At 45.4% G+C, this 16,551-nt stretch overlaps 1 protein-coding gene across 3 annotated transcripts in view; it reads right to left on the reverse strand.

Moving 5' to 3' along the window:
• Positions 1 to 16,551, reverse strand: part of dnah9l (dynein, axonemal, heavy polypeptide 9 like) — a 57,538-nt gene that overhangs the window by 13,839 nt on the left and 27,148 nt on the right. For 2 of the 3 annotated variants that reach the window (XM_058402906.1, XM_058402907.1), the window contains 28 exons: positions 15,707 to 15,855; positions 15,395 to 15,545; positions 15,170 to 15,301; positions 14,888 to 15,061; positions 14,530 to 14,734; positions 14,281 to 14,446; positions 13,695 to 13,797; positions 13,219 to 13,458; positions 12,976 to 13,137; positions 12,402 to 12,595; positions 11,175 to 11,337; positions 10,275 to 10,398; positions 10,039 to 10,181; positions 9,793 to 9,954; positions 8,935 to 9,168; positions 8,550 to 8,696; positions 8,360 to 8,473; positions 8,110 to 8,253; positions 7,828 to 8,010; positions 6,643 to 6,648; positions 5,664 to 5,765; positions 5,255 to 5,389; positions 4,923 to 5,096; positions 4,470 to 4,705; positions 4,258 to 4,380; positions 2,685 to 2,889; positions 2,435 to 2,599; positions 2,044 to 2,184 (listed from right to left, as the gene is read on the reverse strand). In XM_058402906.1, coding sequence (XP_058258889.1) covers positions 2,044 to 2,184; positions 2,435 to 2,599; positions 2,685 to 2,889; positions 4,258 to 4,380; positions 4,470 to 4,705; positions 4,923 to 5,096; positions 5,255 to 5,389; positions 5,664 to 5,765; positions 6,643 to 6,648; positions 7,828 to 8,010; positions 8,110 to 8,253; positions 8,360 to 8,473; positions 8,550 to 8,696; positions 8,935 to 9,168; positions 9,793 to 9,954; positions 10,039 to 10,181; positions 10,275 to 10,398; positions 11,175 to 11,337; positions 12,402 to 12,595; positions 12,976 to 13,137; positions 13,219 to 13,458; positions 13,695 to 13,797; positions 14,281 to 14,446; positions 14,530 to 14,734; positions 14,888 to 15,061; positions 15,170 to 15,301; positions 15,395 to 15,545; positions 15,707 to 15,855 — 4,377 coding nt within the window. Of the gene's footprint in view, positions 1 to 2,043; positions 2,185 to 2,361; positions 2,600 to 2,684; positions 2,890 to 4,257; positions 4,381 to 4,469; positions 4,706 to 4,922; positions 5,097 to 5,254; positions 5,390 to 5,663; positions 5,766 to 6,642; positions 6,649 to 7,827; positions 8,011 to 8,109; positions 8,254 to 8,359; positions 8,474 to 8,549; positions 8,697 to 8,934; positions 9,169 to 9,792; positions 9,955 to 10,038; positions 10,182 to 10,274; positions 10,399 to 11,174; positions 11,338 to 12,401; positions 12,596 to 12,975; positions 13,138 to 13,218; positions 13,459 to 13,694; positions 13,798 to 14,280; positions 14,447 to 14,529; positions 14,735 to 14,887; positions 15,062 to 15,169; positions 15,302 to 15,394; positions 15,546 to 15,706; positions 15,856 to 16,551 lie in introns of those variants that run through there. The other variant, XM_058402909.1, reaches the window with a different exon arrangement.

Here is a 16,551-nt window from a genome sequence, read left to right on the forward strand (position 1 = left end):
ATGTACACAGAAGTTATTAGCCACTTCCTGTTTCGTTTTATTCGCCATAAGTTTAAGGGCTTCTCACGGCTGAACCGTTTGAGATCAAAAATCCCTCATCAATTTTACATTATCAATGTCTTGAGATCATATTAGCCTGGGTTTGGTGGCGGTTGTATCAATGTCTTGAGATCATATTAGCCTGGGTTTGGTGGCGGTTGTATCAATGTCTTGAGATCATATTAGCCTGGGTTTGGTGGCGGTTGTATCAATGTCTTGAGATCATATTAGCCTGGGTTTGGTGGCAGTTGTATCGGTGTCTTGAGATCATATTAGCCTGGGTTTGGTGGCAGTTGTATCGGTGTCTTGAGATCATATTAGCCTGGGTTTGGTGGCAGTTGTATCGGTGTCTTGAGATCATATTAGCCTGGGTTTGGTGGCGGTTGTATCAATGTCTTGAGATCATATTAGCCTGGGTTTGGTGGCGGTTGTATCGGTGTCTTGAGATCATATTAGCCTGGGTTTGGTGGCGGTTGTATCAATGTCTTGAGATCATATTAGCCTGGGTTTGGTGGCGGTTGTATCGGTGTCTTGAGATCATATTAGCCTGGGTTTGGTGGCGGTTGTATCAATGTCTTGAGATCATATTAGCCTGGGTTTGGTGGCGGTTGTATCAATGTCTTGAGATCATATTAGCCTGGGTTTGGTGGCGGTTGTATCGGTGTCTTGAGATCATATTAGCCTGGGTTTGGTGGCGGTTGTATCAATGTCTTGAGATCATATTAGCCTGGGTTTGGTGGCGGTTGTATCGGTGTCTTGAGATCATATTAGCCTGGGTTTGGTGGCGGTTGTATCAATGTCTTGAGATCATATTAGCCTGGGTTTGGTGGCGGTTGTATCAATGTCTTGAGATCATATTAGCCTGGGTTTGGTGGGGGTTGTATCAGTGTCTTGAGATCATATTAGCCTGGGTTTGGTGGCGGTTGTATCAATGTCTTGAGATCATATTAGCCTGGGTTTGGTGGCGGTTGTATCAATGTCTTGAGATCATATTAGCCTGGGTTTGGTGGGGGTTGTATCAGTGTCTTGAGATCATATTAGCCTGGGTTTGGTGGCGGTTGTATCGGTGTCTTGAGATCATATTAGCCTGGGTTTCCCCTAGGAGGAGTATTTCAAATTCCATTGGGTGTGTTTTGCAAACAACTCAAAATAACTGACTTCCTGTGGATTAGCCTTAATGACATGCAGTGTGAAAGTTGTTCAGTTCAGTGAGATCTAAGTGTGGACCAAGTTGTACATGGATACGTGCAAGTGTGTATCAGCTATGCAGCAAGATGTTCCAGGGGGCGCTGTAACAGGTGTGTGCCACGCCCAGGGTCGAGCCACGGTGACGTCCTAATGGCCGCAGATTCCAACCTGTCTGCTGATTTTCAAGAATTTTTGAGCATGTTAAGGGGTCCAAAATGCCCCGAAAGAGAAAAAAAAGGTAATAAATAAATAAATAAATATATAATTCTAACGAAAACCATAGGGCTTCCGCACCTACAGTGCAAGGCCTCTGGCCTTGCTCCTTCGGTGCTCGGGCCCTAATAAGCGTCCATCAAACCCTCTGTCTCGTTTGTGGACGCCAAAGGGGCTACTACAAGGCTGCATCGGAAAGAAATTGCCAAAAGAAATGAAAGAAAGAAATTTAGCATTGCGAGCTATCAAGTGGCAAAAAAATCTGTCTCCTTCAGCTTAGTGTCTGCAAATATATTTCCCTGGTACTACATTGCAAGCTACAGTGAAGTAGCACAGATATAATTTAGCACAAGAAAGATATTATTAGGAATGGGTTTAAAAGGTGGAAAGGAAATTAGCAGAGAGCTAATGTGAGCGGTTCTTGCTAATTTACTACACAGTTACACATGTTGAAACGAGATGTGTACGATTTGGACAATTCTAAACATTTGACAGCAGAAAATAGAACAGTTCTATGTTCATTCATTGCAATAAAGAACACGCACACAGACACACACACACACACACACACACACACACACACACAAGCACAGGTGGACAGACCTTGAGCGAGAACTGATACATGGGGTTGATCTTGTTGAGGTCGTTGATGATAAAGTAGAGGAGAGATGATCGTACTGCCACAGGCCTGTAGTGTTCACGAGCTTCATTTATCTTCACCTCGTTGACCTTCGCCTCTAACACCTGCGCAATGCGCACACACACACACACACACACACACACACAATGAAGCACAATGAGACACCACACCCAGCAGAACACTAAACACATAAAACTCAGAATCTCTAAAAAGAACCTCTAAATTGCCCCTACGTGAATAAGAGAGTGTGTGTGTGTGTGTGTGTGTGGTGTTTAAATTACCAACAAAAGTCTTTCGGTCATTTATAAACCTATTGAAGTGTGCTATAATGCCCAAGTCTCTGATTAAAAGCACCTTCATCTCGATCTCAGCTGCTGTGTGTTTGGTACTTTCCAGTTTCTCCACCAGCATGTTGTCACCCAGGAAATTGCTCTCGGCGGCCGAAAGTCTGGTCAGCAGCTCGTCCTCCAGCTGCTTCAGCTCGATCTTAAACGTGTTCTGCTGCTTCGTCAACTCGGACTGTACACATACACTCCCAGTGTTACTCGCCTGAGCAGACGTTTAACATCCCTTTAGAATCCCTCATTACACACCACACACACACCTTGAGGTGCTCGAGGTCAGGTCTCTCCAGGTTGACAACCTCAGCAAGGAGCTGGTCCTCCAGGCCGTCCCGAGTCACCGTGAAGTTAATAAGCGTGGTCTGGGCCTGGATCTCCGGTTTGTAGTGTGGGTTGGCCATTTTAGTGTGCAGAATGAGCCGGAACTCAGGGTGGAACATACACTCCTTATCCCCAACCTTTATATACCTGACAAAAATATCCAACACAGAGGTCTAGAAGATGATTATTTACTATATTGAAATGATTAGAAGTCATGTGGAAACAGTGTGCCGTGAAACTGGACCGAGTTACGTTCATGAGCAGTTAAACAGCATATCGGTACCGTCCCCTTTAAAACAGAGACAGGACTGTCTTGTTTGGTACTTTCCTTTAAAGACAGCTTCACATTTAAGCTTCTCAGTAAAGAGCATACCACGATTCTGCTCACCAGAGTGAGGAAACATTATTTATTATCATCCAGCTAAAAGTTTCTTTGCAGCCGTCATGCTAGTGTTCACCTCTCAGCAGTGTCTCTCATATTGGCTGCCCTTCACATATGGAAAAAAAACCATGTATCCATATGTGCTCTCTGGGGTGCCGCTACGTATAAGAAAACAAGATGAATTACCAGAGGGCGCCCTTCCAGCGGAGATGCCCTATAGACTATAGCCGTGATAAAGTGGCCTCTAAGTGCTCCTATGTGCTCGAAAATGTGCCCTCTAGGGACGGTGTGTAGGAGGTGGCCTTTATATTTTTTTTTTCCACACCGTCCTCAGACAGCCTGCTACTGAGAAGTCTAGAAAAGTAATAGGTGGGCCCTGGGGTTAAAGGAGAAGTTCACTTCCAGAAGAAAAATCTACAAATAATTTCCTCACCCCCTCTTCATCCTAGATGTTCATGTCTTTCTTTCTTCAGTCGTAAAGAACTAAGGAAAACATTTCAGGATGTTTCTCCATATAATGGACTTCAATGGTGCCCGCGAGTTTGACCTTCCAGAATGCAGTTTAAATGCAGCTTCATAGAGCTCTAAACCTCCATTCCAGCCCAGGAAGAAGACTCTTATCTAGACAAACCACTGATCATCTTCTTAGGAAAATAATAAATTGTATACTTTTATGTAGTCACACCTACATCACGCGTGACTTTCCGACGTGATTACGTAGTACATAGCGTCGTGGACATGCATCCCAGAGCTAGCGCTAGACAAGCTTTTGTGGTAAAAAGGATATGATTTTTTATTTTTCTAAGAAAATGACCGATGGTTTGGCTAGATAAGAGTCTTCTTCCTGGACTGGGATGGAGGTTTAGAGCTCTATGAAGCTGCATTTAAACTGCATTCTGGAAGGTCAGACTCGGGGCACCATTGAAGTCCATTATATGGAGAAACATCCTGAAATGTTTTCCTCAAAAAACTCTTTTCTTTACGACTGAAGAAAGAAAGACGTGAACATCTTGGATGACAAGGGGGTGTGGAAATTATCTGTAGAGTTTTCTTCTGAAAGTGAACTTCTCCTTTAATGTGTGTTGGTGTGTGAACTGAAGAGAATTGATATTTGAGTGAATGTTATCTCTCACCTGCCCTTTTTGATGGTGTGGCGTCCCAGCAATGGATCGATGATTGGGTCAATAGTCTCCTCCAGGTTCTCGATCAACACAGGTTCTCCTGTTACTACTGCCTGCTCGATTACATCAACGTACCTACACACACACACACACACACAGAAACATATAAGCCACCATGCATACTATCCATCATAACGATTCCCCTCCCAGCCACACCCTCTCACCCCTTCTGCCCCAAGTTAATGACCCAGAGGCTGCTCCCGTAGCGACTCTTGAGCCACTTGATGCCCTGCAGCTGAGGGTCAATGAGGAGAGGCCATCTCTCACAGTTCAAGAGGATGGTTGCATTCTGGGTAGACATCTTATCACCGGGTAAACCCTCGTTATTCCACTTAGCCACTGTAGCGTCATCCGTTAACATGGAGATAGGATCCAGACCCTCGGCCATGGGAACAGGAACCTGAGAGAGACAAAAAGCTCATACATGCTAGTTGCTAAGCAACAGAGTTCTTTCATCACTTTAACACCTTTATCGGTGATCATATTATCATAAGGTTTTAGACCATGTCTGATCTATATATATATAAATATCCAGTCAATATTATTACATTCATAAAGAACAGCTTTAATTACTGGAACAACAGACTACTCAAACACACACACACACACACACACACCTTCTGTGTGCGTAGATATGGCATCCACAGGTTGTGCAGGAGCTCGTGTCTGTATCTTTTGGAAAAGGAGCCAGCGTAGGAGATGAAGGCTGCCGTGAGGAGAACATCTCCACAGAGAGTGGCCTCCTGCTCTCGGTACTGAGCTACAGAGTGTGCCCAGCGCACATTCTCTGACTGAAACACACACACACACACACACAGGTGGAGAAGAGTATACAGATATTCTACACATCAAAACAAATATATATTAATGCATGTCCCAAAAGGTGGATGAAACTGTAATAGAACAACAAACAATATATGCATCTACCCACACACACACACACACACACCTCCAGGCCCTTGACTAGGCGGTTGGCCAGTTGGATGGTTTTATTGGTGCGATTCACCTCCTCTTGACAGCGCAGCTTCTCAGAGGTGGCCTTTTCGAACGCTGCAGTCAGTGTGTCCAGGCTACTGTCCAACTCCTAAACACAGAGCACACACACACACACACACACACACATTTGCCAACAGAACAAGACCAAACAGAGTAGAACTAACATGCGCTGTCTTTCAAAAAGACTCCATATCATCATGAAGCGAGCCTATTTTTTACTAAGGCCAGAGAATCATCACCCTCTAATGCTATAGATATGGATAGAGAGAAAGTAAGAGAAAAAGAGAGAGAGAGAGAGAGAGAGAGAGAGAGACAGAGAGAGAGAGAGAGAGAGAGAGAAAGAGATGATCAGACAGCCTTACTGTGAGTTTTTTCCTGATTATCTCCAGTTTTTCGGCTGCCTCAACCAGATCAGCATTGGCTTGCGAGAGACACATCCTCTTTGTCTCTACCTCACAGAGTACCTGCACACACACACACACACACACCTACTGCAGTAGAATGTAGTTAAGCTAACTGTACCAGATAATGCAGGCATACACCGATCAGGCATAACATTATGACCACTGAGAGGTGAAGTGAATAAGACTGATGATCTCCTCATCATGGCACCTGTTAGTGGGTGGGATATATTAGGCAGCAAGTCAACATTTTGTCCTCAAAGTTGATGTGTTAGAAGCAGGAAAAATGGACAAGCGTTTGGACAAGCAAACAAGAGTTTGACCAAATTGTGATGGCAGATAGACGACTGGATCAGAGCATCTCCAAAACTGCAGCTCTTGTGGGGTGTTCCCGGTCTGCAGTGGTCAGTATCTATCAAAAGTGGTCCAAGGAAGGAAGAGTGGTGAACCGGAGACAGGGTCATGGGCGGTCAAGGCTCACTGATGGACGTGTAGAGCGAAGACTGGACCGTGTGATCCGATCCAACAGATGAGCTACTGTTGCTCAAACTGCTGAAGAAGTTAATGCTGGTTCTGATAGAAAGGTGTCAGAATACACAGTGCAGGACGGGTCAGGGCTGTTTGGGCAGCAACACAATATTGGGCAGGTGGTCATAATGTTATGCCTGATCGGTGTATGTCCGTTCTGTAAGTATCAGGATGCACACAAGACACATTTCAACTTGAGAACAAACAAATCAGCCTCATTTTTAACGCCTGACAAATTCATTCTATTTATTTATTTGTATGTTTATTCAATAAAACTGCAATAACAGTCGAGTAACAGTATATTCCTGCAAATGTATCTGTATATATGTGTAAATGAATTTTAATACACTTTCTGTATATTAGATTCTGTATAATTTCCATGCAGGAAAAGTGCTGAAGTGTGTATACTCACGAATATCTGCAGAGGGCAGCACAAGAGAGAGACAAGAGCTTTTAAGAGAAAGTTAGGAGAAGATTAAGAGACAATTTGCATAAATGAATGACTAAAAGTTAAAAAATATGGAAGATGTACTGTAGCATCAGCAGCAATATTTTGATCATATACCGCAAATTCTGAATATTTACAATACTCAAATATCATTTTCAGTGAGACTGTAGATGATTAGATTGTGGCTTATGAAAATTTTTTAATTAGTATCTTTTAGATTGAAATCTAGGATCTAGGTTAGTGCAAAAAGTGTCCATTGCTCCTAAATGTCAAAAGTTTTGGGACACCCCTCCAAATCAATGGATTCAGGTGTTGTTTTTCAGGGGTTGGGCTCGGGCCCTTAGTTCCAGTGAATGGAACTCTTAATGCTTCAGCTTCATACCAAGACATTTTGGACAATTTCATGCTTTGTGGGAACAGTTTGGGAATGACCCCTTCCTGTTCCAACATGACCACACACAAAGCAAGGTCCATAAAGACATGGATGTGGAGTTTGGTGTGGAGGAACTTGACTGGCCTGCACAGAGTCCTGACCTCAACCCCATAGAACACCTTTGGGATGAATTAGAGTGGAGACTGTGAGCCAGACCTTCTCATCCAACATCAGTGCCTGACCTCACAAATGCAATTCAAGAGGAACAGTCCCAAATTCCCATAAACACACTCCTAAACCTTGTGGAAAGCCTTACCAGAAGAGTTGAAGCTGTTATAGCTGCAAAGTGTGGGACAACTCCATATTACATTCATGTGCATGTAAAGGCAGATGTCCCAGTTTTGTCCTGGCTCTCAGTCTCCACTCTAATTCATCCCAAAGGTGTTCTATGGGGTTGAGGTCAGGATTCTGTGCAGGCCAGTCAAGTTCCTCCACACCAAACTCACTCATCCATGTCTTTATGGACCTTGCTTTGTGTGTGGTCATGTTGGAACAGGAAGGGGTCATCCCCAAACTGTTCCCACAAAGCATGAAATTGTCCAAAATGTCTTGGTATGAAGCTGAAGCATTAAGAGTTCCATTCACTGGAACTAAGGGCCCGAGCCCAACCCCTGAAAAACAACACCTGAACTCGGTGATATGGAGGGGTGTCCCAAAACTTTTGGCAATATAGTGTATATTGTGACGATGGAACTTTATGCAGCCTCATGGAATACCTCATGAAATCGCACAATGTTAATAACCCAGGCACAGAGTCCTGCTGCAGCCGAGGACTTAAGACGCACAAACTCCGGGTTGAAGTCTGGGTCTCTGAGATACTCATCCCTCAGCACTCGCACTGTAGCGTCGGGAATGTGCTCTTTATCGAAGTTAACCAGTGCCTGCAGGAAATCATCTACCTGTGAGGATATCATGAGCATTACACACACCACAGTGGAGAGGTTCTATGGCTTGGAATGCTCTTATGTGTGAAGAACGTATGGAGAAGTTTCGCTCACTTTGCTCATGATGACTTTAGCGGCTTTCCAACTGCGATCTTTAGGAATGCGTCCGCTCAGAGTGAGTAGGACTAGCACAGCCGCTAGCACATTGGTCACAATTACAGGTGGATTCGGGAAGGTCCGTAACTCTGTTAGATTTAGCTGCAAACACACACACACACACACACACTGATAGAAGGGTTCTCAATGATCCTGTACCACTTTTACTTTCTCTCCCTCCATCGTTCTCTCACACACACACACACACCCTGTTGAGTGTGTTGAGAGCCGCATTGGCTGCCTGTAAGGCTGGCTCGGCTTTAGCCAGGTCTTCTTCAGTCTCCTTCTGTTGCTTCGTCACCTCAGCCTGGATCGCTGCTACCTGCACATATATGCAAAAAACATTTATTCAAAGCGCCTGATATGCATAATTTACATCTACTGTGTATTTGTCTCACCCTCTGTTCCTCCGCATCAGCGACACTCTTCTCCTGGTTCAGCTTGTCTGTCTGCTGGCCTATTTTAGCAATGAGTGCCTCTGTGTCGCTGTTCCTGTGATGCAGCTCCACTTCCTGCAGCGCTAGCTTAGCCTTCAGATCCTCCACCTGAGAGCGAGACAGAGGAACAGGGACTGAATAAACAATCGAATGCACATGTTTGCACCCTCCAAAGCTACTGGGTTAAATAAGAGCGTATAGCCATGAATTGCCCAACACATAAACAACGATCATCCTAGACTGCTATGAGAAAATTACATAATGTACAGTGGAAATAATAAAACTCTTCATACTACAGCAAAAAAACTTATGAAATAAGTATTGACCAAATGAGAGAGATGGTCACCTGGGAGGCCGTGGTTAAAAGTTTCTGCAGGCCGTTCTCCAGCCTCTCCATCTTCTGGGTCAGCTCCCTCCTTTTGGTGGCCAGCAGGTTGCTGTACAGCTTCATGAACTCCAGGAAGCTTTTCGGTGTGGTGTAATTGAAGCGTTTCTCGTTCTGCTGGTACTTCACGCTCACCTCGTTAACGCAGGTGTGTGCGTAGGAGATAAACTCGCTGATAGACACCTTTACCGCAGGCTAAAGCAAGACAGATCAAGAGGCTTAAAGTCATGCGCTATGCACAACATACTGCACATTATATATACTGATCAGCCATAACATTATGACCACTGAATAAGACTGATGATGTCCTCATCATGGCACCTGTTAGTGGGTGGGATATATTAGGCAGCAAGTCAACATTTTGGACTCAATGTTGATGTTAGAAGCAGGAAAAATGGACAAGCGTAAGGATTTGAGCGAGTTTGATGAAGGGCCAAATTGTGATGGAGGATAGACCACTGGATCAGAGCATCTCCAAATCTGCAGCTCTTGTGGGGTGTTCCCGGTCTGCAGTGGTCAGTATCTATCAAAAGTGGTCCAAGGAAGGAACAGTGGTGAACCGGCGACAGGGTCATGGGCGGTCAAGGCTCATTGGGGAGTGAAGGCTGGCCCGTGTGATCCGCTATTGTTGCTCAAACTGCTGAAGAAATTAATGCCGGTTCTGATAGAAAGGGTTCAGAATACACAGTGCAGGACGGGTCAGGGCTGTTTTGGCTGCAAAAGGCGGACCAACACAATATTAGGCAGGTGGTCATAATGTTATGCCTGGTCAGAGTATACCAGGTATGATTGGTGGTGTATGATTCATTTTCCTCTCACCTCAAGGCCTTGGATGTTACTGATGAAGGTTGTGCTGACGGACTGCAATGCATGCTGGGGCCAAGGATGGAACCAGTCAATGGCTGTGCAATTCACCAGAGCTGGAAACTTCCGTGCCCGTGTACGCAGAGTAAAACCCACCGGTGAGAAACACAGGACCACCTGTCATCACCAACCAAGTGTCAACAGTGTCAAAGCAAAATAATTCAGAGAAGCAGAAAGAGTTCTGGTCATGAATTACGCTACCTTAAGCTGTCTGCGTATACGGTCAATGAAAAAGTTCCAGCAGTTCTCTCGTGTGTCCAGCAGGCCAAGGCCTCTGAGTTCCAGACGGATCGAAGCCACAATCATATCCACCTCCTCTTCAGTGAACAGGTCCGGGATGTCCCCTTCACACACATGCATTAACAGTTATACTGTGTATGTCTCTCATTTATAGAAGTCATTTCTTTATTAGTTGTAGTGTATATGGTTCGAGATACCGGATGCGAGCATGTCATTGATCAGCACGAGGAAACGTTCATCAGGAATTTGAGCATCCGTGTGCAGGAAAACTGTGCCAATGTTCTTCACTCCTACCTTAATGTAGAGAGCAGCTATATCACTCTGAGGACACACAGGGACAGTGAGAGGGAGAGGGTGTGATACTGAAGAGTAAAATATGTGTGACTATGCATGTGTGTGCTTGTGTGTGTGTGTGCGCGTTTGTGTGCGCGCGCGTGTGCGTGTGTGTGTGTGCATGTGTGTGTGTGCGTGTGTGATTGTGTGTGTGTGCGCGTTTGTGTGCACGCGCGTGTGTGTGCGTGTGTGTGTGCGTGTATGTGTGCATGTGTGTGTGTGTGTGTATGTGTGTGCGTGTGTGTGCGCGCGTGTGTGTGTGCGCGTGTGTGTGTGTGCGCGCATGTGTGTGCGCGTGTGCGTGTGTGTGCGCGTGTGCGTGTGTGTGTGCACGTGTGTGTGTGTGTGTGTGTGCATGTGTGTGTGTGTGCATGTGTGTGTGTGTGCATGTGTGTGTGTGTGCTTGTGTGTGTGTGCGCGCGTTTGTGTGCGCGCGCGTGTGCGTGTGTGTGCTTGTGTGTGTGTGCGTGTTTGTGTGTGTGTGTGCATGTGTGTGTGTATGTGTGTGCGTGTGTGTGTGCGCGTGTGTGTGTGTGCATGTGTGTGTGTGCGTGTGTGTGTGCTTGTGTGTGTGTGTGCGCGTTTGTGTGCACGCGCGTGTGTGTGTGTGCGCGTTTGTGTGCACGCGCGTGTGTGTGTATGTGTGTGCATGTGTGTGTGCGCGTGTGTGTGTGTGTGCGCGCATGTGTGTGCGCGTGTGCGTGTGTGTGTGTGTGTGTGTGTGCGCGCGCATGTGTGTGTGTGTGTGTGTGTGTGTGTGTTACCCTCAGGTCCCCAATGCCGTAGCCTTTGCGTAGAGTGATTTGAAAGACCTCAAGCATGCTGAGGAAGGCAGCCAAGCGACACAAACTCTGTTTCCCACTGCCACCCACTCCAATAAGCAGAGCATTTCCCACTGGAGACTCCAGAATACGGCTGATCCTACATCTAAAACACACACACGTTTGGATGGATAGATGAATGAACACATGAATAGAATAAATGTATAAACACACAAACATGAATGAATGAATGTGGATGGATGGATGGATGGATGATCAAGAATTACTTGAATGACTGAATGAATGAGCGAGCGGGGGAGCATATAACTTTATGGACTGATGGATATACAGAGGGGCTAATGAATATATGGATGTATTAATGAATGGACATATGAATGGGTGGATGGATGGAAGGATGGATGGATGATCGAGAAGTGTCTGAATGAATGAATGAATGAATGAATGAACATATAACTTTATGGACTGATGGATATGCATAGATAGATAGATGCATAAATAAATGGATAGACATACCAATGGATAGACTGACATGAATAGATACACAGAAATGGATGGATGGATGGATGGATGAATGATCACATAACTTTACGGATTGATGGATACACCGAGGGGCTAATGAATATATGGATGTATTAATGAATGGGCATATGGATGGGTGGAAGGATGGATGGATAATCAAGAAGTGTCTGAATGAATGAATGAATGAATGAATGAATGAATGAACATATAACTTTACGGATTGATGGTTATACAGAGGGATAGATAGATGCATAAATGAATGGATAGACATACCAATGGATAGACTGACATGAATAGATACACAGAAATGAATGAATGGATGGAAAGATGGATGGATGAATGAATGAATGAATGAATGAATGAGCATATAACTTTACAGATTGATGGATACACAGAGGGGCTAATGAATATATGGACGTATTAATGAATTGGCGTATGGATGAATTGAGGTACTGATGGAAGGACAGACAGATTTATGGGATGGATGGACAGGCAGATGTAAGGATATATATACTGAGGGATAGATAGCTACATAAATGAATGGATGGAGGTACCGATGGATAGACTGAAATGAATAGATGGGGAAATATACACAGAAATAAATGGATGGATGGATGGATGGATGAATGGTTGGATGGATGGATGGATGGACACCCAATGGGATTGATAAATGGACAAATGAACACTTACATGTGCTGCATGGCCTCCTCAAACAGCACTAGGTTCATGTTGGCGTGCAGCTCGTTGTAGTGCTCCAGCGCATCGGTCAGTGTTTTCTGCAGCTTCTCCCAGTCACTGACTTGTGAGTAACGAGGCTCTCCAACACCGTGGGCAAAGTGAGAATAGATCAGAGGCTGGTGAATAAAGATTGACTCATCTATTCCCTGCAGAAGTAGAGACACATGGAGAGGGGGATCAATTTTAAATACATTTTAGCATACATAAACAAAGTCAAACCATGTGTAACCCCCCGGGTCCTACTCGCACCCGCTCCGAGCGGTTCTCAAACCTGGGTCTCTTTGGCATGGGAGGCAGGCGCACTAACAGCTGCAGCCGCTTGAGATCGGGGAGTGAGGTTTTACCTGCACACTACCTACAGCTGGCCTCCGTTACACTCACCTCCCTAAACCTCACTCCCATCCAGGTCACGGTTCCAATGGTGACCCCCCCACCCCCACCCCCGGTTCTACTCGCACCCGCTCCGAGCGGGTCTCGGACCCGGGTCATCATGTTGTGATATGTAGTATTTAAGTATCCCTCTGACCTCAAAGTATCTTTTGCCAGTGTCCAACAGGATCTTACTGAAAAGTTCAACATCCTTCTCCTCCATCAGTTTATCCGAGTACACCCGAGAACACTCATGCAGCCAGAGGTACACCAGCTCGATGGGGTATCGCACTGTCTCAGGCTGGGCAAAAAGAATCCCCTACACACACAAACAACACACACATGAATAGTGAACAAGCAAGTTCCCTTAACTTACTCACTCACGCACAAACACACACACCTGGAAGATGTTGGAGATGTCCCTTAGGTTGAAGATGTAGTGAAAGCGGATTGCAGTAGGCAAAAAGTTCTGGGTCATTTTCTGGTGGAGGCAGATGGAGGCCTGGACAAGCGCACCCACCAAGCGGCTCACTCCATAGCTGAAGCCCCCCTGCTGGAAGTGACCACACAGTATGTTGCTGTAGATTGTATTGAGAGCCTCGGGACCTGGGAAATGCACTGCAAAAACTGAGAAATGCCTCTAAACGGAGAGGGGAAGTGGGTGAGAGAAATAGAGAGAGAGAAAGATGAAAATGATTGTTACCTCTTTGAACAGATCACCGTATTTTGAAATAATACTACAGAAAGATGGCAAATAAGCTGTTTCCACCCTAAGGTTTTATTATAGCATGTCCCTACTCATCTTATACCACAACGATTTGCCAGCACTAATTTGTTAAATGATTTTTAAGCAAGTCAGCGAATGTAGCTCCTGACCTGTAGCCGAGGGTTGACGGAGAAACTTCCAGCTGTTGGGTTCATACAGGTGACATACTGACAGTTATGAATCTCCTTCAGCACTAGTCTCTGTCGATCATACCTGAAAACACACACGGCAAAGAGATCTTCATTATTATTTACAACATATCAAATATTTTCTTCTATTACTGACAAATAAATGTGGGTGTTGGTCAGCTGCTCCCTATTTGGGGTCGCCACAGTGGATCATTTGGTCTGCATGTTTTAATTTGCCACAGTTTTTACACCAGATACTCTTCCTGATGCCACCCTCCCATTTAATCCCATTGGGATCGGCACTAAGAGTTAACTCTTCAGTGGCTGGGTTTAGCGCCCTACCCAAGACTCGAACCCGGGCCTCGGCAACAAGAGCATGGGATCCTGCCCCTGGACCACCCGGAGGTTAATGATTTAACGGCATAGTTTAAAAAAATAATCCTAAGCGCTTTAACCCTGATATATAACCCTAAATTATATGTAATTAACACATTTAATGCTATAATGCTAAGATTCCTAGTTCCTAGTGACGAAAGCAATCCAAGTGCACCGACACCTAGACACACACCAATGAGAATAATCCAGATGTTGTCTGATGAGTGTGTGTGGCTGGACTGTTCCGTAGGCATCCACTTCCGGCATGTTCAGATCATCGACAAAGTAGATTAGCTTCTTGGTGCCAGGAGGAGCAAAGTTCCTTCCTGCCCTCTTCTCTAGAGGTTTTTCCAAAACACCTGCCCCAAGACACAGAAGGCAATAAGGTGTGTGTTACACTATGTATGTGCAGACTCATGCTAGCAGATGTTTGCTTGCTCACGTTGCAGCATGGCCGAGGTGGTGTAATAATTAAAGGGTACTTTGGCCACCATGTACTCTTCCCTGTGTTTGGAAATGGTGTCCCATACGAGGATGGTCTTGCCGACGCCTGCATTCCCCACCAGCATCACTGGCTTGCCTTTCTCCAAGAGAAGCTCCACGAAATACGCTAGGCATATCGTCTCCGCCGAGTGAACCAGCACCATCTGAGCACACGCAAACAGGCTCACATTAGCTCACGTTAGACTAGAGTGAAAAGTAGTAGCGTAGTTATATTTTATGTGTGTGGGGGGGGTGAATATTTCTGATTGCAACTGTATGTGTGTGTGTGTGTATATATATAAATATGTGGGTAATACCTGCAGTGGAACATCAGGCTCCAGCTCATATTGAGGTGTGCGTTCACTCCAGGGCGTGAACTTCTTCGTGTTGGGATCAATGTAGTAATCAAAAACGGTTCCCTGAGAGGGAAACTTCACTGCCCGCATCTCCTTATTCCACCACCTGCTGAACTCACTGCGATAATCTCTAAGCTAAGAGAGAGAGAGAGAGAGAGAGAGAGAGAAGGGAAAAGAAAGAGAGAAAGAGGTTGAAATGGAAAGATGGTATGAACAGGTATGAACATTTATGCTAATACTCACATGGTCCTGAAAGAGAGCCCCTCCAAAAGCCCACACACAGGCAAACACAAAGTAGATCTCATAGAGCTCACGAGGCGAGTCAGCGGGAGTGTTTTCATCCGTTAACAAGCAGTCTAGTAAGCAACACAGAGTCTGTAGCATGCACAAACACAAAAATATCATGTCTTAGAGTAGTGTTCTATTTATTCTAATGGATTATGATAATTGAGAATAGTTTCGCTGTACCTGCACCATGCTTGCCTCGGGTATAGGTGTAATGGTCTTTAGGTTGCACCTGACCTGCTCTAAACAGTAGGGCACATACTTATCAAACAAAATGGTCAAATTGGCTCGCTCTGATTGGGCCTGACGTGTGTCAATCCAACTTGTCACATAGCTGAAAAAAAAAGGAAATGTTTAACTGAGAACCTGGGATGCATATGTAGACATTTGTTAGAATAACATAGTATTCCATTTGAGAATGGTTATAGTGATTAAAAATGTCTTAGGGCTGGTTCAGGATATAGTGAGTGGACGGGGCTAATAGGTGTCACTCACGAGCTCCAGCCCAGGTCCTGTGGGTTGACGTAAAGGATGCCTGCTCTGGATACAGTTGCAGGCGTGGCAGCCTTCAGATGACTGATCTCAAACAGCAGACGCATAGAGGATGTTAAAGAGATGCGCTCATTACTGGCCAGGGTCAGAACCTAAAACAGGCAAAACATACAATATGACATATTTTTTTAACTTAAAAAGTGATAGTGTAACCCCTACTCGCGGATCTCGAACCTGGGTCTCCAGCATTGGATGCTAAAGACTGCCTCTAGTTTCAGTTGCCAGTGTGCCTCTCAAGCTCAGGGGAGTGATGTTTACCTGCATAGTACCTACCGCTGGCCTCAATTACATTAGCGCCCCTAAACCTCACTTTCGTCTGTGTTGCAGCACCATTGTAAGCCCCCCCCGGTCTTACTCGCACCCGCTCCGAGCAGGTCTCGAACACAGGTCCCAGGCATGGGAGGCAGGCGCACTAACAAGGACACTAAACTGCAGCCTCTAGTGTCAGTCACTAGAGCGCTTCTTGAGATTAAGGGGGTGAGGTTTATCTGCACAGCACCGACCGCTGGCCTCTGTTACATTCACCCCCCCAAACCTCACTCCCATCCGGGTCACGGCACCATTGTAACCCCCCGGGTCCTACTTGCACCCACTCCAAGCGGGTCTCTGGCATGGGAGCCGGGAGCAATAACAATGAGGCTAAAGACTGCAGCCTCTTGCATCAGTCGCCAGTGCGCCTCATGAGATCAGGGGAGTGAGGTTTACCTGTACAGCACTTTCCACTGGCCTCCGTTACACTAGCAATACTTGGATTAACATGTTGTTATTATTATTATTATTATTATTAT

The sequence above is a fragment of the Hemibagrus wyckioides genome, linkage group LG11, assembly GCF_019097595.1.
Source record: "Hemibagrus wyckioides isolate EC202008001 linkage group LG11, SWU_Hwy_1.0, whole genome shotgun sequence".
Classification (NCBI taxonomy): domain Eukaryota; kingdom Metazoa; phylum Chordata; class Actinopteri; order Siluriformes; family Bagridae; genus Hemibagrus; species Hemibagrus wyckioides.